The 24,256-nt window shown below is 46.1% G+C and overlaps 1 protein-coding gene across 4 annotated transcripts in view; it reads left to right on the top strand.

Annotated features, from left to right (window-relative positions):
• RAP1GAP2 (RAP1 GTPase activating protein 2) overlaps positions 1-24,256 on the top strand; it is a 793,228-nt gene that overhangs the window by 452,257 nt on the left and 316,715 nt on the right. For all 4 annotated transcript variants that reach the window (XM_069227007.1, XM_069227008.1, XM_069227009.1 and 1 more), the window contains one exon: positions 6,515-6,547. In XM_069227007.1, coding sequence (XP_069083108.1) covers positions 6,515-6,547 — 33 coding nt within the window. The remainder of the gene's footprint in view (positions 1-6,514; positions 6,548-24,256) is intronic.

Here is a 24,256-nt window from a genome sequence, read left to right as displayed (position 1 = left end):
GAACTCAGCACCTGGACTCTGTCTGCTGTGGGTCTTTTCCCCGAAGTCGAGCCACCCCAGTCCTGGACCCTTGTAAGTGGGCATCAAGGTGATCTGCCAGCCAGGCTATGGTTCAAACAAAACCAATGTAGCACAATGCATCACCTTGTAGATTTGCATCAGAACTTCTGCTGTGTGAGGCAATCCCTATGCACACCTTTGCAGCTCCTTGGACCACTGCTGGATTATGACTTGGGACAGGACCTTGCATCGCAATCTAGGCACTCCTTGGAACCACCAGTGTGTGATGCATCCTCAGTGCAGGACCTTGCATTGCGCCTAGTGCTGTTTAAACTACAACTTTGGCGTAAGTCTACAAAGTTTGTTTCCAATCCACAGGTGAAAAGGGTGAACTCTGGTTCAAGGCACCAGTGCTGAACGTGAAAGGTAGGTAATTACACACCCTCAGAACCTCACCCAGTACGTTGTTGAAGGGAAATCATTGCTTTTAGGTTATTAACAATCTCTAAACCAGGATCTTGGGCACCATAGTATTGGAAACAGATCTTTTATGCTCTTTACAATATCCCATATACAAATGGTACTAACAATAGACACTTTTAACTAAAAGCATTTATTGCAACAGGGAGAACCTATTTCTCAGCACATTTAAAGCAACCACACAGAATATCATAAAAACAGTAAATAGGCACATTACAAACAATGAGAATAAAATTAACATTTATAACATAGTTATGTCATTTAAAATCTAACACCCTAAAACCTACTTCTATGCATTACACTAGGAGAACATGAAAAGTAGAATTTACAATCTTGACTTTCTTATGGAGAAGCAATGAACTGCATCCCTTGTTGACAACCAAAGCTGGTTGCCAAAGAGGCATAAAGGCAGTGCTTCCTGCAAAAGTAAAACACATGCTGCAGCAGAATTCTTTCTCCTGGACTCAGCTCGTTATCTGCATAGGTGTGATGTAGCTTCTTCTTGGGGCACTGGCAGCGACCAAGACCAATATCTGGCAGTATCTTGACCCGATAATCTGGGTGAAGGACCCCTACTGACAAATGGTCATGGGGCAGTCCTTATACATTAAATCTTATCGGAGATTGGAATTTCTCACATATGTTTATGCGTGTCTGACATAGAATATGCACATCAAGGTGTGTGTCCTAGAAGTATCCTTATGAACAAATAACAAAAATGGACTTCAATTCAGACTACACTTAATATGTTTGTGTTTGCTCTTATTTGACTCTGACATTGTGATAACCAGACACTTGTCCTACACTTGCTGTCACATCAGGTGTGATATCTGTCATTCTCTGAATGATTTGACACTTTCACGTTTCTTGGAATGGAATGATCTGCATCAATAGCAGACATGACAATGATTCTGCATAATTGAGGAAAATGGCGACTTCTGTTACTTAAAAGCGAAAAATGGCAACTCCCATTACCTAAGATGGAGTCAGGGCCTATTTAAAAAAGAAGTTGGACCATAGAGGCCTTACATCACCAGCAGCTCCTAGGAAATGCCATGCTCTATGCGTCCTCGACACAGTACCTTGCTTGGCAGTTCCGACTCACCACTGCACAACACATCCTTAACTCAGGAGCTTGCAACTCTCCGCAACTGGGATTTACTTTGCTCATCGGGCCGAACTTGGTGCCTGTATCTGACCCGCACTCCTTTGCGGTCAGCCTGAACTTGTGACCTTGTCCTGGTCCTGCACAACCAGATGACCACAGTTGGAGCTTTGTGCGTATCACCACTGTTTTAACTTAAATCTTAAAAACTGGAAAGCTCTGGTTCTACTAATTGGATGTTTGTCATTTTGGTCTCAAATAACTTATTACATTTTACTGTATTGTTCTAAATTGGCATGGATGTTTTTGTGTTATGTTTTCACTTTATTACTGTTTGAAGTGCTGCATAAAGACTTTACACATTGCCTCTAAGTTAAGCCTGACTGCTTTTGCACCAAGCTATCAGAGGGATCAGCACAGCATGTGACTTCACTCTAACAGGAATTGTGGTTGCTGCTTGAGTAGGGTTTCATTCCCCTCAACCACTAATCCGATTTCCTACAGTTAACAATTTTGATAAATGTGAATTACCATTTGCAGTCTTCAAAATAAGGAATTGTTGTCCAGATTCACATTATAATTCACATCCAATCCTGTTTGCTTCACCTATGCTTTGCATATATTTGAGACTGTTTTGTAATTTCCAGAGAATTCTTGGAAACCTTTGACTGTCTCAGATTCTTAGAACCATAAAAATCTATCTGCAAAAAGCTTGTGAATGTGCAGAAATCTGCAAGTTTGCATGCTCTAAATTGATAAAATTGTTTCAAACCTGGTATCAAGGCTTACTTTCTTAGAATCTTCAGTATTGATGTCTTTTTTATGACAGCTTGCTGTTTCGATTACTAGAATTTTGTTTAGACAAAGCTGTCTGCAGCTTTCTGCTTGGGAGGTGAGTCAGAGAAAAATATGTTGAACGCCCTGAATGGTGTGAATCTTTTGTTGCGAGCCATCCAGCATGGAAGTAATCACAATACATTTTTTAGTTGAGTTCTAGTTACAGGGGACTATGCTACTGTTCTCTTTCTATAATGAATAAACAAAATATTCCTAAAACAGGTACAAAAATGTAAAATGTCTGGCCAACTTGGAATCTTTGGAAGATGCATTTTCCTTTATCACTCTTACAGCACACAGTTCACCTTTATTTAGAGATTTTGCCAAAAGGCCAATTTATAGGGAGGTGAAAAGAGAATGGGAATAATCACTAAGAAACCCTCACGTAGAAAAACATCCCAAGCAAAACCTCAGGACACCTCCACATTTTTATCTATTTAAGTTTTAATTGGTTAGCCAAGGACTGGAGATTTGTTGGAAATACTGGAAATTGTTTAGGACAGTCAGTCTAAAAGCATAAAGTATTTGTCATAAATTCACCCTAATTGAACTGTTCAGAAGTTGACATGCTATACCTCTTGGCTAGTAATGAAACCCTATCAATGTTATTGTACGCTTAAAAACTAAGCAAAAAATAAACTGTCAGAACCTCTTTCAGAGGGCCCAGGGTCACACAAGGGCTACTGAGCCCAGTCAGGGAGTTTGAGGCTTTAGTCTCCTGCTGTCCAGGGGCCCAACCTACTATGGATTCTGAGTAACTGGGCCAAATACCATTTCTGCAACTGACTTTCATGATAGCATGGTCTGTGCAATACAAGGCTCCCTCGTGGGAGATATGGGATAGTGCAGTGGTTCCCAACCTTTTGACTTCTGTGGACCCCCACTTTAGTATTACTGGGACCCCGGGAGCCCCACTGAATCATTATTGGAATTCGGGGACCCCCACTGAATCATTATTGGAATTCGGGGACCCCGATTAAGTCCTTACTGAGGGCTGGGGACCTAATCTATTCAATTTTCTAAGCAGTCGCGGACCCCCTGAGGAGGCTGCACGGACCCCAAGGGGTCCCTGAACCACAGGTTGGGAACAACTGGGATAGTGAACACGGGCTCACAACTCAGAATGTGTGCAGCAGCTGCAATGCTATTTTTATGAAAAAATAGAAGTATTTTATTTTCTACAGCTAGCAACACAAATGAAAAATAAGGCATTCACAAACAATCTCACAATCCCATCTGAGGTCAGGGTTCTAGTGCTTTTTTGCTGATTCCCTGTCCCACTCTCTCCTCATGTTAGCGATAGTGGTTATTCCCTATTCAATATTGGTAACATCAAGAGTATGCCCCAATATTAGTCCTAGTTTCAAGAGTTCACTTTAAGTTAAAGTCAACAGTGTTCCAGTTCCTCACTGCTATTAACAGCAAAGTCCCCCGACCGAAGGGCCTGAAACCAGTGTTATCCGCACCAGCAGGCGTGAAGACTCTGGAGTTCCTGAGTGCGCCTTTCCATAAGCCCCCGCAGCAGCTGCAGCAGAGTTCAGGTGAGTCAGCCGCACATGTCCTAGGTGGCTATACTTAGTGGGTACAGAGTCTCTCATTCCTTAAGTGACCAGAGGCTCTCTGAGGCTCTTCCTGCTGGGTAAGTGTTCGGTTCCTCTCCCGGTGGGGGTGCTGGTTGTGATAATCCTGTCTTAGGCCCCTCGCCTAGGTGATCGTGCGCAGGGGCTCCCACGGTGTCCACATTTCTCCAGTGGTTGATGGCAGAGCAAGTTGAAGTACTTGATACTCTTGGTGTCCCGCTCTGACAGACAGGGTCACTGCATCTCATAGCACATGGTATCCTGACCTGTTGGCAAGGTGAAATTCTTTACGGCGGCCCCTGCAGGCATATGAGGTCACTGTCCGCTACCGCACAAGGCTACGGCTTGTATCATATGGGAGTCTCTTTCACAGTGTCCCCTCCTGGCATATGGGTTCGCCGCCTGCTACAGTACAAGGCTATGCCCTTACTGCTCTGCAGTCTTTTTCATGGCAGCCCCTGGTGAGATACTGGGTCGCCACCTCAGCACTACGCATGGACTCTGATGGGCCTCATAGGCACAGTACAACACATGGATCAATAAACAGTGACCCTCTCTTGGCATGCGGGGGTCGCCGACTTTGTCATGCACATGGCCAATGACTCGATTGATGCAGCAGTAATTTCCTCACACCTCGCTCCGGGAGTTCTTTGGACATGGCTCCCCACTGGACCTCGCTCTTTCCAACACTCTCCTCTTCCTCACAGGCCCCACTGATCTTGGCAAGCAGGCAGGTGCTGGTGCTCTAGACACAAGGGCAGGTGGTCTTGGATTCTCTGGGTGATGTCCCGTCACCTAGCAGGGACACTAGGAGGTCTTAGGCCCCCAGTCCTGGTCACAAGAAGTCTTGCAAAGCTTCCCCCTCCTCACACAACCTGCCCGGCTGCATCTTCCTCTTGATGAGAAGTCTGTCTCCAAAGCTGATAGTGTCACAACACAGGTCATGGAAATGACTAGAGTTCACTGCTGGACGTCAGCCACGTGCATCTAAATGTTAGCTCAGGCCCCTAGCCCTACTGGTTATGATTTTCTTATCAGCCCCATCTGCTTCCTGAAATTTGCCCAGGCCTCTTCATGGTGACCTCTCACTGGATTAAAGAGAACCCTTTGAAGTGTACAGGGGGATCCTCGCTCTCCCCTCCCCAGTGTGTGTCCCACCCAGCTTACAGGGATGCAGCAATTCATGAAGCTCTCCAGGTGATCTATCTGCCTCCTCCCCATGTTCCACCATGCAGGCCTGGGTCTCCCGACATGGAACCCAGAGCCCTTCATTTATTGTACTATCCACAGGCACACATGCACCCACTGCATGTATAAAGCCTGGCCACACTGTGCAGCAGTGCATCCTTAAAGTACTGTCCCACTTATAGGCAAACATACATCCAGCAAATACATTTAACATGCACACACTGCACAGCCCTGGATCCTTCATGTACTGTACCTCTCATAGGCACACATACACCCAGCAAATGCGTTTACTATGCATACACTGCACGGCACTACATCCTCCATGCCATGTATTGTACCTTTCATATTCACACAAACATCCAGCATACAGATTTAACATACATGCACTACACACCCCACAAGTACACATACACCCAGCACATGCATGTATCCTGCACACACAGCACTACATCCTTCAGGTACTGTATCCCTCAGAGGCAAATATACATCCATACATGCATTCACTATGCACGCACTGCTTAGTACTACATTATCCCTATATTGTACCCATTCCCAGGCACACAAACACCCAGGCAGTTTCACCACTTCTGTGCTACGCAGCACTTCATACCAAACTGATGTAGGCCGAGAGTGAGTTAAGAACACAGCAACAGAACTTTAAAAATGAGTGAACCTGTAGGCTTCACTCCAGTGACACAGGGTAAAAAGGACCTCCCACTGATCACCACACGGTATGCTGCCACCACTGCGCTCATGCTGCTTAACTCCTGATGAAGGCGTTAGCCAACCACCACTACCAGGTAAGCACTCTGGATGCCCCTCCTGGTCCAACAAGACCACAATTTGTGAGACAGGCCTATGTCATGGTGCACACTGTTGGCTTATGACAATACAAATCAGCATGAGGGATCCAGACGTCAGTACAGTTTGGCGCTCAGGTCAGGGGTGCACGTCCATTACAATGTAGAGGATTTTTCCATCCAAAAATATGCATCACAATCTGTTTTGGAAAATAGCCTCTTGTTGTTTTGTATTCACTGTGGACTCCCTTTTACAATAAGGGTCATGCGCTTCTGCCACCCAATGTTCCAATTTACATTTTGCAAAGATGTACTATGTATATTTGCATAAGACTGTGCGAACCAACACCATTGTAGAATGTAAGAAAAAATATATTTGTTCACTGAGAGATATATGTGAATATCTGCTTGTTAACCTCGTGTTTATTCCACATTAATGCCTAAGGCATTATTTACAGTTATCAAACCCAATTGAAACTTTTTATTTTTAATCTTTTATTTACCATTGTTCCTTTTCGTTCCAGGATGACTATATCCCATACCCCAGCATTGATGAGGTAAGATTTAATATTCTGTTGGGCCGATTGCAGCTGTTTGCCCTTGTAATGTTTTTGTTTAAAGGACATTACAGGAGATGGCTCTTTATGATTTCGTGCATTGCAGGCCTTATGGACGCACAGAATAGAGTAGCAGTCACTACAAAAAATTAGCATGCATAGAGAAAGAAGAAAAACGACAAAGAGTGATCGTACATAGAGCCAAAAGAAATACTACAGAGAGGGGTGATAAATCAAGCAAGAAGAAATACTACAGAGAGGGGTGATAAATCAAGCAAGAAGAAATACTACAGAGAGGTGTGATAAATCAAGCAAGAAGAAATACTACATAGAATGATGGTACATAACGGCAGAAAAAATACTAGAAAGAGTGATAATGGTGATCATTGTGGTGGGCTTGAATTGAGCACCACTGATGTAGATGACATGCTAACACTCATTGACACTGTCCAGCTTTAAAACCTCTGTCTAGTGTTTAATTCATGTTCTTGCTGACGGTGTGATTAGGCCTGGGTGAAATTCACATTTGAATCTAAACTTTAGCATGAAATGCCCCTTCTTTCCACTTTGAAAGTGAGTGTATTTTGCGCAACACAAAAAGCACAAAATTGCACATGACACAAACAACAACTGCAGGTGTTCAGTTAGTATTTCATTCTCCCCAGGCACCCCAATAGGATTTTTAGCGAAATGAAATCTCATTTAATTTACATGGCTTGATTTTATGTTGTTTTATTTATCATGATATGTACTTTTATGGCTTTTAACTGAAATAAAGTATTTATGCTACTACATGACGTGTCATAATGACTTAACATAGGGCATTGCATGTAACTGCCATAATGTGACATGCCAGAAATTATGCAAGATTACTCTAGCGTAAACAAAATTGCACCCGGGCCTAGTTGGGCACATCTCTCTGCATTATATTTCACCTTTCCCCTGACGCACACCTTCGGATTGTCAGCTCGTTCTAGACCCTCCGACCATCAGTACAGTTAATTCCCCCTGTTTCATCCTTAAGGTAAACAAATTACAGTTCTCCGTAGATCCATCGGCTGGAACAGCCCTCATTAAAACCCTGTGAGACAGAAATAGTGTGGAAAAGACTGCTTTAATGAGGCAGGTACAACTTTAACTTATACAAACCTTGGCATCCAGCCAGACTATATAAACCCGGCCTCGCTATTACAATTTAAAACCTATCCATCCGCTTCACCTCTCCCCTAAAAGAACCTTTTGAATTCCCCTGCCTCTCATACCTCTCCAATCTCTGCTCACTCCAAATTTAACACGCCCTAAATGTTGAATGTCTTCCTGTAACAATTCAAATTGCCCCTCCCCTGCATCTCTGAACTGCGTTAACCTGTCCAACTTTTGTGAAATTAGTTCTAACCTGTTGAAACTTCCTGTCCAACTCCCTTTGCACCTGCTCATCCGCGACACAAACACAATCCATCACCATAGTCACATGTCACAAAGGAAACCTGACTCAAAAAATACAGCCTCTAAATAGCAACAAATGGGTACTCGCCCAGCTTCCCATGCCACAAAAACAGCCCTTTAAATTCAGGGCAGGAAAGTGGGAAAACTTTCCCTGCTCCTGCCGACCCTAACTAGCCCTCCCCACCCCCTCGCTAGTCCCTCGCTACCTCCACCAATCCTGTCTCCCTGTCCTCAGGACCGCACCACCTGCCCGAAAATCCTGGGGGTGCAGGCTTACACCTACCACCCCCCAGGCCCACATCGGACAGGATGGCACTCATTAAAACCCCATGAGACAGAAATAGTGTGGAAAAGGCCACTTTAATGAGGCAGGTGCAACTTTAACTTACACAATCCTTGGCATCTAGCCAGTATGCAAGCCCAGCCTTGCTAACACAATGTAAAACCTATCTGTCCGCCTCCCTTAAAAGATCTTTTGAATTCCCCTATCACTCATACCTCCCCAATCTCTGCTCACTCCAAACTTCATGTGTCCAAAATGTTCAATGTCCTACAAACGGCTGTCTTCCTGTAGCTCTTTAAATTGTCCCTCCTTCTCCCACTGCATCTCTGAACTGTGTTAACCCCTTTAACTTTTATGAAATAACTTCCAAACTTGTTGAAACTACCCGCCACCAGAAAAACCTCTCAAGCATGTTTCTGCCCCTCCTTCCCTAACACCTTAAGCTGGATCCTTCAACAAATTGGACAAAACCATCCTCAACTGTAAGTAAGTTCAAATCCACACCCAACACCAACAAATGCACCCTGGCGTCTCTGAAAAACTGACTCGCTTCATGCCTGATACAACTATCTTCCACCACAAACACTCATTTCTGTAGAGCCTCTTTATGTCATGGTTACATTTTTTACGGACCCTATCAATTGCCCCAGGCTTCTTGGCACCGCTGCAACTTCTCATTGGTAAAAACGCCGTCCATACCAACATCGTTCCTGATCACATTCTCTTCATTTCACATTAGTCCTCCTTGACATATTGTGAAAGGCCTAAGCACATCTGGGCGATGAAGGATTCTCCATAACTCCTCCAACCTGAGCAGCAGTTCTTTCCAGCGCATCTCAGCTTTCCCAAACCATTTCAACTGAACTCCCAAATCATTGAAACCCAGTTGTCTGCTGAACGTCCCAGAATCAGCCTGGTGTTCCACCCACTTCACAAAAGAATGTCAATAAATCCAGGCCTTGATGTGGTCACGTTGAGGCCCTGCAATGCAACCTTTAACAAACAGAGGATACGCATTAAACAAAATCTCTACCAACAAGGCCTTCTCCTGTAACATTTGTAACAGTCTGATTTCCACCTCCCCACCTTACGAATCTCATATCCCTGCCACCCTCACATCTCTGCTTCAGTTGCCATTCCAGTCCGAAAAGAATGGATGCCATATTCCTTTCCCGGTATGCCCAGCCTACTCACTGCCCTCCGCAGCACTCCTAGAACCTGGGTCTGTAACACTATTCCCAAACACCAGGGGCAAAGCTTGGTCAGAAAGATTGGCGGGTTGCAAGCTTCAGATTTTCTGACAATCAGGCTGGGCTATAATGTTTAAATACATTATACGACAAGCAGAGTGCATGGGAGGGGCCCAAGGGACAGTAGAAAGTGAGAGGAATGTGGATTGGTAGCGGTACTAAGTGAAGGAAAACACACTGTTTTGTAAAATTACCAATATTTTGACAACTTTAAAAGCTAACAGGGAGAGAGTGTTTGTGCGTTCTTTTGTCTGAATGTATGTAAAAATTCCTGGTGAAATCCAGCAGACATCTCAACATACCCGACTCGAAGCATTTGTTCCCAACTATTTATCAGAAAATTAATTTATTAGGTGGGTGTAGCACCCCACGGCCCCCTGAAGCTACGCCCCTGCCAGATACATGGTGAAAAAGCGTACCTACTGGAGATACCCTTCCGTGTAATTTTGCCACTAGTGCATCGGACAGACTGCTTTTTCAGGGTAGCTCCGAAGCTTCACACACTTCCCTTTGCCTTTGTGATCTATCTTTGACTTAGGCATCCATACCTGCAGTTCATTCCCCAGCACACAGACACCCTTTCCCTGAATACCCTCATTCTTCTGAGTCATAATCACCTCACCCACACGGAAGGCCCCAAAAAACAGCCTCAACATCACCACCGAAATAGGTTGCTCTCTTGCATACCATGACAAACTTGCTACAGTACCCAAATCAATTGTTTCAACAAATGTAGCGTCACCAGCCATCTAACATGTTCTTGTGGATCCCACTCTCCATCCAGCCCTTCAACAATCTCCTCCCCATCTCACCTGTTGATGGTTTATAACCCCAAAACTATTTTCCGAAAAACGCAAATCATGCCAGCTTACCCACAACTATCACAGACAAACCCATTTCAGTCAAAATCATAATGAATTTCACCACATCTTCCCCACACAATTCCTCTCCCTCTTCCAGTCTCCTCCTCCGAGTGTCCATCACTCTGAACTCATTCCAGGCCTGACTGTATGAGCTCCATGTAGATTCAGACAAGAAACCTTTGAACAGTTGCCTCAACCTTTCTCTCCAATGGTCCACCGGTACCCTGACACAGATGTCTTCTCTGCATCGGCCTGACGCACAAGCCCATAGTATCTCTGCCATTGAGAATGAGAAAAAGCTCTTGTCTACCATGCAAAGTGTCCTGCCATAAATACCACATTCAGCCATAAACATTCCAACACAGAAACTCTCAAAAGTTTAAGAACCTTCCGATCCCTTGCCAATTGGCCTTTAACATTCTGCACCACTGACAAATTGTCCACATGGAACATCATTTTCTTGTTGAAAAACTTGTGGCCCCAGACACAAACTGCAACCACCAAGGGAAACAATTCGAGAAATGCAATACTACAACCTCTGTTCCTCCACTGCTTATGCCATTCTTCCGTGTACCAATGCCCTTGCCAAAAAAATCCAAAACCTGGACTGCCAGCTGTATCAGAAAACAACTCCAGAGACCACGCTGCTTCATCACGCATCCCTTCAATTGAGACGCCATTAAATTCCTCAAAAAGGGTTGCCATACCCTCAAATCTTCTTTCACTCCTGCCTGTCCCTTCAGCCTGATTCTGTAATGTGGAAACAAAGCTCCTGACAAAGCCAGACCCAATTTGTGACAAAAAGTTCACCCTGCCTTGACCACCATATATTCAAATTTGAGCTGCCCCAGCAACACCTGAATGTATTTGACCTTTACCTTGTTTTTGCCAGCATCTCATTCAACAGTCTCAACAATGCCACTGTCTTGTCCTCATGCAACCTTGCTTCCATTCTCACCGAATCCAGTTTTACCCCCAAAACAGTCAAAACCTCCACCAGTCCACAAGTATATTTGGGGCTATAGGAACCCCTGTGCCCTGCAACAAATCCTGAAATTTGGCAAACAGTTCCTTGCACTCTAACGAATTTGGTGCTCCCACCATGAAAACGTCATCCAAACAGTGTGTCATGGCTTCTAAATCTGTAACAATTTTAAACAATTGCCGCAACATTATATTGTAAGCTTCAAATAACAAGCAAGAAACATAACAGCCCATGGGCAACGCTTGTCTACAAATATAGAACCTGCAAATTGAATCCCCAACAACTTAAAATCATCTGGTTGGACTGGCAAGAGCCGGAAAGCTAATCTGACATTACATTTTGCCTTCAACTCACCTCCTCCCTCCTTCCTTATCAAGCCTATCACAGAGTCCACAATAATGCACTCTGCTTTTTCCTTCAGTGATAAAATCATTGACAGACTGCCCCTCCAGCCATGAAAGATGCTCAATCATCCTAAACCTCACTGGCTCTTTCTTAGGGGCTATCCCACTGGGAGAAATAATCAAATGCATCAGTGACCAATCAGAAAAAGAAACAGCCATTCTACCTTTACAAACTTCTTTCATTAATTTGAGCCACACAAGCTCTTCCTGTCCCTGGAAGGAATGCAAATTCTCGGCCCAGCGACGCTACCTTGGACTTAAAGCCATACTCAAAGCCTTGCAACAAGTGTCCTCCTTTGTCTGTCAACACACAGTAATTCAGCCAATACCTCAATCGATCAAGTTTAACTGGTGTACAAGCCTTTTACCATGTTGTGCTGGCCACCTCTTCCTATGCCCCTGTGTCACTGCTATCTTGCCACTGAGCAACACTGTTGTTCTGCCACTTAAAGGCCCAGTATGTCCCAGCCGAGTTCGCCTGTCCTCTCCCACATTACTCCACCTCCCTTGTGGTGGGACGGTCATGAAAGTGCTTGTAAATCACAGGCCTCCTGCTAGCTGTGTATGTTGTGTGGGCTGGACTAGTTGGCATCATTGTTTGCAAAAACAGCTCATTATCAAGTTGTCCCCAAACTCCATCTGCATCGTCTGCTACTCTCGCTCTGAATTCCTCATCATACCTGACCACGTCCAACCACCAAAGGTAATCTGACCGTTGCACACCACATCTAAATATTTTAAGAAGGCCATGCATCGTTCCGGAAACTTCTCATGATATATGCTTGCGTATATTAAAAAAGGCAGCCGTCCAATTCTCAATGTTAACTGCCACTTTGGAGCGCTTGCGCAACTCATATTCTTTCTCTTTAACCCCTTCTTCTTCCCTCACTTCCCTATACAGCAATTTGAACATTTCAATGTACTCACTTTTCCAAATTCTCTCCTTGGTGGCCATGGTAAGATGAGCCCCTAATTGTTTTGTAATGCCCATGTATGGGAGCTTCTTATATCAGACCACCTTGCTTTCCTTCTTGTCCCCTTCATCTTTGCCCATCTTCCTGCCACTTGCCTTTGTCCTTTGTCCTCGCTCCCTTCTTTTGTGAACTTAGCTTCCCCTCCTGTCAGTTGATCCTTTCACCAACCTGATATCTGCTTCTGCCCCATGTCCTTGCTTCAAACTCATGACCCGAGCCATGGTCTGCTGACCCACCACCATTAACCTCTTGGTTTGGTCTGCAGACTCCTTTGTCCCTGCATTCTGTTTCGTGGCCTGTAAAAACACTAACTAGTACACCATCATCATCCACCAGACATCCATGATGTCAATCATTGTTCGCCAAACACCACACTGCTTCATCTTCAGCAGCCTCATCATCCAGCTGTTCCTCCATGCCAACATTCAGGTCATTACGCACACCTGCACTCGTACTTGGTAACTCCCCATCACCAACACCACCATCTCCAAATTGGTCTCCATATAATCTGTTGAGGAGCTTCTTCTGATGTGGGGGGCCACAATAAGCCTTCCTGTAAAAGCAAAAATTCGGTCCCTCGCTATCCCAGAACTGGCTGCGTAGGCACGTGCTCTGGCTTCGTAGCAGGATCCTTGAGCTGTACGAAGGCCTCCCTGCTCCACTTGCACCCTGGCCAACATTTCTTGGATGTCTCCTACCTGTGCCATCTGGTCAGTTTCCACTGTTACCCTCCCTACTCTGCCACTCACCCCTAGATCTTCATCAGGTTCCTACTGCCACCTGCTCTTTTTTTGCCCCGCACCACTGTATGGGCCTACTGGGCCATTGACCGCCTGTGTGTCCTTGCTGGCCTCCCAGGGGACTGACCCTGCTCCCATCTGACCAGTCACTGGAACATCCTGACTGCTGACCACTTCCACCCCCCACCCACCTGTTAACCGTCTTCATCCTTGCCCTTCAGGCCTGACCCTGCTCCTACTGTCCTCCCTCTGGCCCCCTCTCAGCCAAGGACCCAAGGCTCCTGTTGCCCCATATGCTCTTGCCCCTTCCATTACCTCACTGGGACAAGCCTGGTTGTCTCTGCCTATCCATCCTGAAAGCATGGGTCGCCTCATCGCTAAAACCACATTTGGGGGTGGGGGGGGGGACGGGGGGTAGTCCCCATAATAAATCTCCTCCTGCTCCTGTTCCTGTCCTGCTGATCCTGATGGACCCAGAGAAATCTGCAGTTATACCCACGGCCGTGCCCACTCTAAAATCACCACCTGTGATGCCAGAAATCTGGCCCACCTGCCGGCCTCCTGCAACAAATCCAGGGGCAGTCTCTTGTCCGTGTATGCTCCGCCTCCCGCTTCTACATGCCCTGCCTTGGTAAGGCATGCACGCACCGCAATGCCCTGATCTGCCGCGTGCATTGGGGCCATGCTGTACCCAACTTCACCTGAAGGCCTGCCCCCAATCAGTCAGTCAATGCTGAAGCTCTCCCTCCATCCACAGGCAAATCCGCAAGCGCCACAGAGCCGGCGCGGCTTACCTTCACTTTGGTGCCTCCTTTCTTTACTGTGGACACTGCTCAGTGGAGCCTTTCAGCCCTGGAGTGCCCGCCCGCGGGGGGGCTCAGCTCCCACCTCCTGTCCATCACTCACCTGGGCTCCCTGCCTCTTCATCTTGCCTTTCGACAGCGAGTAGGCCATTACAGCCGCTGCCACACCTCCCGCCAACCTAAGTTGCGGTCTCGGACACTTTGGGACCCATGCTTGGTCCAGCACCCCGGGCAGCAAAAGATCACAAAAGCATTCTACCTCCAGGCTCAACAGGGCCTCTATGATCCTCTTTCTTTGTACACTCATCCAAACTTTCCCTGCTCCTAAAAACTTTCCTTGCTGCTGCCGACGTGCTGAATCTAATGACCCTAACTAGCCCTATCTGCCTACACTGTTTCTTGACCCCCACCCCTGGGTACCTCCACCAATCCTGTCTCCCTATCCTCAGGACCTCACCACCCGCCCCAAAACCCCAGAGGTGCTGCCTTATGCCGACCACCCCGAAATCCCCATCTGGAATTCTTGGTGTATCATGTTTATCATCCTGTCAAGGTTGTGTTTGTGGTCAAATCCTATCTCTAATGGGGCATTTCGTTTGACTTATCTTGTAGTACTAGTTGTATTGTGTCCCATTCATTAATAGATGTTACCTTCTCTCTTTTTCTTTGTATTCGGGTCATAACAATAATTTCCATGATGCACTATTTTATCAGTTCTCTGAGCCAATGTGATATTACAGGAGCTGTGTTTGCTTTCCACTGCATCGCCATGTGCTGTTTCCCTAAAAGCAATGCCAGATCTATGAATATGAATATGCATTTGGAGTTTGCTGGTCTAAGAAATCTTTCTAATAGGCATATTGCAACAGTTTTGGGCAACGATCTCCCCATCAGTTCCATCAGTATTTGGAGGAGAGATGCCCAATAGGTTTGTATATGAGGGCATTCCCATACCACCCTCTGCCCTTTCATCTCACTCTTTCAGGCTATTCTTCATTCCTCTTTCTTTCTTTGTCACTGTTTTTCTGTTTTTATCTTTCTTCCTCCTTTTTGGTGTGTTTCTCTCTCTTACAATGGATTAAAGTCTGATGATGAAAAATAAGTGCCAGTCCACATAAATAAGTGCTAGTGCTTCCCACCTGCAACCACCAACTCAAATGAACCACTGGATGGGGGTGACAGGGTACATCTATGCCAGCCAGCATCCGAATCACAATTAACATCAACATCGTTGACTTTCCTGAAGAAACATAATGGGCATGTCGTACCATTTCTAAGTGTGAAGCCCCACACTATCTCTGCTCCTGGACTCTCTGACTTTCCTTTTCCTTTCTATATTTTCGCCTGTGCTCCTTCATTTTCTCCACAAATATACAGGACTAACCAAATCTGACCAGGGAAACAGGTTATAAAAACAACATGAAAGAGCATGGGGCCAGTTTAAAGTTGAGTGGATGGAGTTTACTCCATGGGGATGGTGGAGGATGTTACCTCAACCATCTGGAGGGAACTCCGCGCCCAAATTTAGAGATGTCCACTGGCCCCAATGACATCTTTCTACATTGGCAGGAACGGCTGTCAGGACAGTTCCTCTCAATATAGGAAACGTTTGATGGACTATACTGTTAGCAAAGGCAGATGACTGTCTCAGCAAAACAAAAAACTAATGACGCTGACTCCCTGGGAGTTTCCACCCAGGTCATGGGGGACCCTTTAGGTTTTTTCCTGTCCTTCACCAGCAGGTTTTTCATGGAAATGATGGGCAGGAAACAAAAAACAGCATAAGCTACACCATCCACCCCAAATAGGGTAAACTATGTAATGCCCTTCTTCAGATGGCCCCTGCTCCGCTGGGCTGCCGGAGGAAGTATTCCACTGACAGAGCCAATGGCAAAAGACTGTGTTGACTGAGTACTCTAGGTGAGGTGGGAAGACCAAGGGTTTGATGGGCAGGTTTCTCAGCTGCATTTGCAATGAAGTACCCTGCCAGCTGAATTCTAACTCAGCCCAGTGTTCCCATAGGAGACTTTGTGGGCATTTTAATCGGAAGAAGAGTATTTCACAATATTATTTATATGAGAATTGGAAAAATGATTTGAAAAAAAGGCCAAAGAGCACATGGGATAATCGTATATTTAACTCTTTGAACTTGAAATGAAAGAGTGGCAGCATTAATAAGTATTGAGAAAGCCAATACGTTTGGCAATGATAGCTATTGACTTTACTAATGCCTTTTGTTTTATGTACATGGCCTTCACAATGTGCACACATCAATGGCAGCCATCTTTGAATGAGATTTGTAAAATTAGGAAACAGACATTGAAAGATGCACACTTTGCATGTGTGCAATCAAAGTGACTTGTCATCCAGTGAAAGTTGGAGTTCAGAGCCATCAGGATTCTGTCATTGAGCTAGGTTTGTACCGTTTTATGTTTGTTGTTCGTGGCAAAAAACAGGAATACTGTTCTAGGGAATCAAGAAATAAATGGTGCTTTGCAAGAATGGAGCCCTAACACGACGTAGAACATGGAGAATAATGACCCTCCTTACCCCCTGCCCCCTTGCCCCATTCTGCTGTTCTTGGCCTTTCAATTGGACCACCTCCCCAACTGCATAAAGGTTCAGCAGGTTTTAGCACCTGACCAGGGAGGGCAGAGTGGGGAAAAACAGGAAAGATGCACAGTATTCCAGGGAATGGGCTGGAGGAGGCAGAACAGAACTACACGCCCATGCCCCACCTTAGGGGGAGAAGAATTACAACTGTCGAGCATTTTCTGCAAAATGTCATAAAACAGCGATCCTCCTGTTAAGCATCATGCTTTGTTTTATGTATTCGGTTGACTCTGTATCTATTGGTCCATGTTATATGTTAGATCAATGGTCCCTAACCTTTTGATTTCTGTGGACCCCCACTTTAACATTAATGGAACCCAGGGACCCCGTCTGAATCATTACTGGAAGCTGGGGACCTAATTTGTCAATATTTGTTAATATTTTTGAATTTTCTAGGCTCTCGCGGACCCCTTGAGAAGGCTTCGCGACCCCCATGGGTCCCCGGACCACAGGTTGGGAACCACTGTGTTAGATGATATTACAGCCACAATTTGTCCATTATGTCTTTCATAAAGGCCCCCACCTATTCTTAGACTTCCTCAGTTCACAATGATGGCTAATGTGGTAGGAGAGTCAGGTCTCACCATGTCCCAATTTGGGTTAATTAATGTTGCTCAATTTTCTTAACAAACAACATTTAATCACCTTCACCCCATTAGTTTGTTTATGATCCTTGAAATTAACTCTGTAAAAATAAACACAATTCCTTCCAAGTTCGAAGACATGTCTTGTAGGTGGTCCTTTGAAATGAGTACAGAGATCAGAGGGGAATCTGGGCTTCATCTGTGGTTGATGATTACTGGTGCTTTATATCAAGATTGTCCAACATTGACCCAGGAGGGCAGGCTTCATGCTGGGTTTTGCAGATACCTGCTGGACGAATGAATGAGTTCTCATTAAATTCATTTTATGCTTATGAATCTCATGTGAGTATTCCGAAAATCTCTCATGTATCCATTCCCTGGCCACCAATTGTTTATATATCACATAAATCATGAACATTTTGTTTGTGGGCTGCTTTTCTTTTCAAATGAAGATAACATGAATTTATTTCAGAAGCAGAGCCACGTCTTCAGAAGGAGCATGTGAGAAAACAGGGCTGATTGCAGAGGCCCCATAACTTTTTGCCCCTATTTTCCACTTTTTGCTGGTGTTTTCCTGACTTTAAAGGTGCCCTGGGTACTGCTAACCAGTCCCAGGGCCTGTGCTCTGTGTAAAATGGATATGCAAATTAGGCTAATTATAATTGGCTAAGTTAACCTACCTATAAGTCCCTAGTATATGGTAGGGCATGTAGGTTTAGGGACCACAGCATAGGTGGTGCACTGCTGAGGTGCCCAGTGTCATTTTAAAAGCAAGCCTGCCTTGCTGGCTGCTTTTAAATTAAAGTTATATGCAAATTCGACTTTGGAATTAAAGGTACTTCCAAAGTCTTAAACTACCTTATTTTTACATATAAGTCACCCCTAAGGTGTGCCCTATGTGCCCCTAGGGCTGGGTGCCATGTAACTATAAGCAGGGACTTTATAAAAATAGATTTATAAGCCCTGGTGAGGTAAAAACAGCCAAATTTGTTTTCCCTCATTGAAGTAAATGGCCTTCATAGGCTAGAATGGGCCAACTTTATTTTAAATTTTAAAGTCTCCTTAAATGTTACATACCAAGAATTTGGTATCAAATTGATTGTTGTAATAAATCCCACAACTTCCAGTTGTGGGATTTAATATAACTTGTCCAGGTAAAAAGTTTAGACTTTACCTAAAAAGTTGCCAATTTCAGCTCTGCATTGTTTTTGCTGCTGTGCTCTGATTGGCCAGCCTGCAGCAGCTTCTGCCAGGCTGCCTTGATGAGGTGTGAAGTGGCCAGGCTTCACACAAAGGAATGTGCTTGGGGGAGAGAATCTCCCCTCAGCAGATGGTGAGGCAGGAAGGGGGAGGGCTGCCAAACTGGTCTTCAAAGGCAGAGAAGGACATTTGCAGCACCCAGCAACACCCCCACATCCTGCAACCCCAGACAATTAGGTGCCCCCTTGATTAGATTAGGAGAGGGCAGGAGAGGGGTGTGTTTATGATTTTTAGCCACACCAGTGGGTGGGCTCAGCCAGATGTAACCTCCAAAAATCAGATTCATCCATGTTGGATTTTTAGAGACTGTTGCCTTCTGGGATGGATTTTTGCCACACTTCCCAGGAAGTGGTCATCACAGGGGGACGACCCTGTCCCTGATTGGAGAACCAGGGCCCCCCTGCTTTTCACCCAGGAGCAAGGATAAAACTGGCAGACCTGCACCCACGCCTCAGATCCCCACCAAATTTCAAGAAGAAAGAACTTAAGGAGAAGAAGGACTGCCCTGCTGGACCCCTGGCCTGCACCTGGAACCTGCACTCAGAAGGACTGCACCAGCTGCACACTTGGGCTTCACCACAAGAAGGACTTTGCCTGGCTTCAACTGGTTCAAGGAGGGACTCCCTGTTTGCTACAGGTGAAAAATTGCTAAACCAGAGTCCCCTGCACCAACTCCTGAAGAAAGCGACCAGCTGACCACTGTCCAGTGGCCAAAAAGGAGTTTGCGCCAGGTGCATTCTGGGAGTTGAAGTCCGCACCCCCCAAGGACCATCACAGAACTTCTGGACCCTTGGGGTGAGCTGTGGACCCCAAAAGAACCTTCAAAGAACATCTGGGTGAAGCCCCAGAAGTTTGGAAAAGATTTGAGAATTTTTGGAAAAAAGCTCCAGAGAGGGACCGACCCGCCGCGGAAATTCTAGCCGGCTTGCCTCAACCGCGACCCGGCCTGACTTCGTGGTTCGTCCCGGTAAAGAAAAACATCCAAAAAAGAGACTAAGTCCGAACGTAAAAAGTTGACCGGGACCTCCCAGCCATCGTAACCGAGAAGGGCTCCATGGACGTCGGATCAAGATCCAGGTTTACCCCGGTCGAAGGATTTTCATCTCGAAAAAACAACTACGTCCGAAGGTAAAAGTCTCCACCGAGGAAACCCACATCCCGTATCCGGACAAGGGCTCCAGGAGGTCGGATTCAACTGGCAGGTTCGTCCCGGTGAAGAAAAACTTCAAAATAAAGACTAAGTCAGAAGGTAACTTTTTAACCGAGGCCTCCCGCGACCTGTAGCCGAGCAGGGCTCCATCGCGGTCGGCCTGAAAGTTTGACTTTGCCCCGGTCGAGGTGCAACCAGATGACCCGATTGGCGCTTTTTGTTTCTAAGCGCTAGAAAAGTAATAATTCTTTAAAAATTCATATCTCCGGTTCCCCTGAACCGATTTTAATCGTTTTTGTGTCATTTTAAAGATAAAAATATAAACTATTTTTGTAAATTGGTTTTGGATTTTTAAACTGTTTCCTGTGTTTTATTGAATTACTGTTTTGTGATATTTGAATGCTTTACACTCTGTCTCCTAAGTTAAGCCTTGACGCTCGTTGCCAAGCTACCAAGCGTTGAGCTGGGATTAATTTACTGAGACCTAACTGTACCTATGTGGAGGTTAGTGGCTTGTTGCTAGGTGTAGGTACCTACCTGCCCTACCAATAACCCATTTTCCAAACTAATTGGAAGCAGCGACGGGATCCTGTACTTGTGTTCAATATCACGTTACAGTTTTAGGTCAAACAAATTAAAAATCCTTTAAATTGTCCTAGTGCAAAAATTGTTTTTAATTTTTAATTTGGATTAATTTCAATTATTGAATTTTTGTAATTTTTCTAAATTCTTGTTTCCAATTTTTGCAAAAAGTTTTTGTTGACACAAAACTAGGGAACCATGGAGCTTGATCTGGCTAGCCTACCCACACTGACAGTAGTCCAGCTTAGGGGGTTGTGTATTGAAAGAGGGTTGCCTGCAACCACTGATCTCAGGAAGCAAATCCTGATCACATCCCTGACAGCATGGGCTGAGGCCCAAGAGGTAGAGTCAGAAGAAGCTCCAGAGGAGGGAGAAAGAAGGGAGGATGCAAGCTCTAACCACTCAGGGGAGGGAAGGCATCTGACCCTAAGTGAGGACGAGGAAGAACGGTCCTCAGTAAATACAGTCACTAGGGGCAGATCCAAAGCTAGTGGTGGGAAGGGGGTCCTTTCAGGAGGAGAGAACCCATCCATCAGAGAAAGAGATCTGGAGGCCCAGCTAGCATACATAGCTTTGGAAGCAGAGAAGCTGGCCCTAGAAAAGAAAAAGTGGGCATACAAAGAGAAAAGAGATGGAAGCAGCAATAAAGAAGCTGAGGTGTCCATGGGTGGGGGAGTTTGCCCCAGATTACCCAAGGGGGTAGTTCCTGCTTATGTAGAGGGGGATGACATAGATAAGTGGCTGGGGGCCTTTGAGAGGGCACTCCAAATGAGAAGGGTTAGGCCTCAATACTGGGGTTCCCTTTTGTGGGAGTTGGTCCCCAACTCAGGGAGGGATAGTCTTCTGACCTTAAGGGGGGAGGAGGCAGATTCATACCCTAGTATGAAGAGGTGCTTAGCCAAGAAGTTTGGTCTGACCCCAGAGCAATATAGAATGAAGTTCAGGGACACCCAGAAGGTCAGTACCCAGTCTTGGGTTGACTTTGTGGACATTTCACTAAAGACACTAGAGGGCTGGATTATTGGTAACAAAGTATGAGGGGTTATACAATCTGATCATGAGAGAGCACATCTTGACCAATTGTACCCAAGAAAGGTTACGCCAGCATCTAGTAGACTCTAAGCAGACCAACCCTAGAGAGCTAGGGGAGGCAGCTGATGAGTGGTTGAGAACCAGGGTGGTTGTCAAGTCCCAGGGGGGAGACTCCAAGAAGGGGGGGACAGGTCCCCAAAAACCTAAGGAGGGAGGTGGTAAGCCCACCACAGAGACTCCCTCTGTACCCCAGAACCCTAAGAAGGAGGAGAGTAAATCCCACTCCCACTCTGACAAGCAGAGACAGGGAGACCCAGGGTTAAAAAAACTCTTGGACAGTAGGGCTTGCTTTGACTGTCAGCAGACAGGTCACTTCAGAGGAGATGCAGCCTGTCCAAGGAAGGTGGTTAGCACTGGGCTGTCCAGTGTAGCCATAGAGGAGGATTCCTCAGATGATGAAGTCCTCCTAGCATTGTGCTGGGAGACAGCACCAGATGGTAAGCTGGTGATCCCTGAGGGTGGGAGTAGGCACTTCCACCACATTCAAGTGAATGGGATCCCTACCACTGGCCTGAGGGACACCTGTGCCAGTCACACTATAGTGAGTGACCGGTTAGTGACGCCAGACATGTATGTCCCAGGAAAGACAAAGAAAGTCAGGATAGCCACAGGGGAGGTCACCTCCAAACCTGTAGCCATAGTGCCCCTAGAGAGGGAGGGTATCCTTGACTGGATTAGGGTGGTAGTCAGTGCTGACCTCCCCCTAGATTGTATCCTGGGCAATGACCTCCCAGAGGTGAGTCTGGTCACAGATGGGGTGGTCGCCCAGGGCGCCCCCCCAACCCAAAGTCCTGGGGAGTCAGTCCCTACAGTTAGGAGACAGGGGTCCCCAAGAAAAGGAAAGATGAAAAGGAAGGGTAGGCCACTGTTAAAGAGAGTTCCAGGGAGCCAAGGGCCCTCTGCCCCAGTAAGGGGGGAGCCCAGAGTTGGCACTGGTGAGGCCTCACCTGACCCCAAGGAAGTCCTGAGTAGTCAGGCAGCTGTCCAGATGCAAGGTGTTGCCCCTGCACTGACAGAAGGTAGAGTGGACGGAGGGTGTCTGCCACAGGAGGTGGTAGCCCCCCACTCTAGACAGTAAGAGGGGTGCCAGGACCCCAAAGATGCCCCTAAAGCAGCTCAGCCACCTGTCAGTGGAGAGCTTAGGGTGTGGTTCTGGGTACTGACAGCTGTCAGTAGCCTCTGCTGGGTGCTAGCCTTCCTGGCAGCACTGTACTTGGCCTGGGAGGCAGACCCCAGGGCCAATAGCAAAGTAGGCCCCCTGACCCTATTGGTCATGGTGGGGTTGCTCAAGTGTTGGGTGACCTCTTTGGGTAAGCTAGGTGTTGCCCTAGCAAAGTTTGGAGTAGGGGAGGTGGGCACCTCACTACCCAAGTTGGCAGAGAGAAAGGAGGAAGACCCCCCTAGAGGAAAGTTTCAGTTTGTGTTGGGTCCTTTTACTGTTGGGATGGCTTCACTACCCATAGGGAGTGACCCTGACAGGAGGATATAAGGCAGAGTAGGCCCTGCAAAGGGACAGCCAGTTTTCTTCACTGTCTTCCTCGCCTAACAAGCCAGGAAGACTCTCCCAGGGTTGGGCTGAGTCTCCTGGGCGTGTGGGCTGGGGGGGGGTTGTGTGAGAAAACAGGGCTGATTGCAGAGGCCCCATAACTTTTTGCCCCTATTTTCCACTTTTTGCTGGTGTTTTCCTGACTTTAAAGGTGCCCTGGGTACTGCTAACCAGTCCCAGGGCCTGTGCTCTGTGTAAAATGGATATGCAAATTAGGCTAATTATAATTGGCTAAGTTAACCTACCTATAAGTCCCTAGTATATGGTAGGGCATGTAGGTTTAGGGACCACAGCATAGGTGGTGCACATCTAGGTGCACTGCTGAGGTGCCCAGTGTCATTTTAAAAGCAAGCCTGCCTTGCTGGCTGCTTTTAAATTAAAGTTATATGCAAATTCGACTTTGGAATTAAAGGTACTTCCAAAGTCTTAAACTACCTTATTTTTACATATAAGGCACCCCTAAGGTGTGTCCTATGTGCCCCTAGGGCTGGGTGCCATGTAACTATAAGCAGGGACTTTATAAAAATAGATTTATAAGCCCTGGTGAGGTAAAAACAGCCAAATTCGTTTTCCCTCATTGAAGTAAATGGCCTTCATAGGCTAGAATGGGCAGACTTTATTTTAAATTTTAAAGTCTCCTTAAATGTTACATACCAAGAATTTGGTATCAAATTGATTGTTGTAATAAATCCCACAACTTCCAGTTGTTGGATTTAATATAACTTGTCCAGGTAAAAAGTTTAGACTTTACCTAAAAAGTTGCCAATTTCAGCTCTGCATTGTTTTTGCTGCTGTGCTCTGATTGGCCAGCCTGCAGCAGCTTCTGCCAGGCTGCCTTGATGAGGTGTGAAGTGGCCAGGCTTCACACAAAGGAATGTGCTTGGGGGAGAGAATCTCCCCTCAGCAGATGGTGAGGCAGGAAGGGGGAGGGCTGCCAAACTGGTCTTCAAAGGCAGAGAAGGACATTTGCAGCACCCAGCAACACCCCCACATCCTGCAACCCCAGACAATTAGGTGCCCCCTTGATTAGATTAGGAGAGGGCAGGAGAGGGGTGTGTTTATGATTTTTAGCCACACCAGTGGGTGGGCTCAGCCAGATGTAACCTCCAAAAATCAGATTCATCCATGTTGGAT

Source organism: Pleurodeles waltl, chromosome 3_2 (assembly GCF_031143425.1).
Source record: "Pleurodeles waltl isolate 20211129_DDA chromosome 3_2, aPleWal1.hap1.20221129, whole genome shotgun sequence".
NCBI lineage: Eukaryota > Metazoa > Chordata > Amphibia > Caudata > Salamandridae > Pleurodeles > Pleurodeles waltl.
Note: the sequence above shows the minus strand (reverse complement) of the source record. Positions and strands in the feature narration are given on the sequence as shown.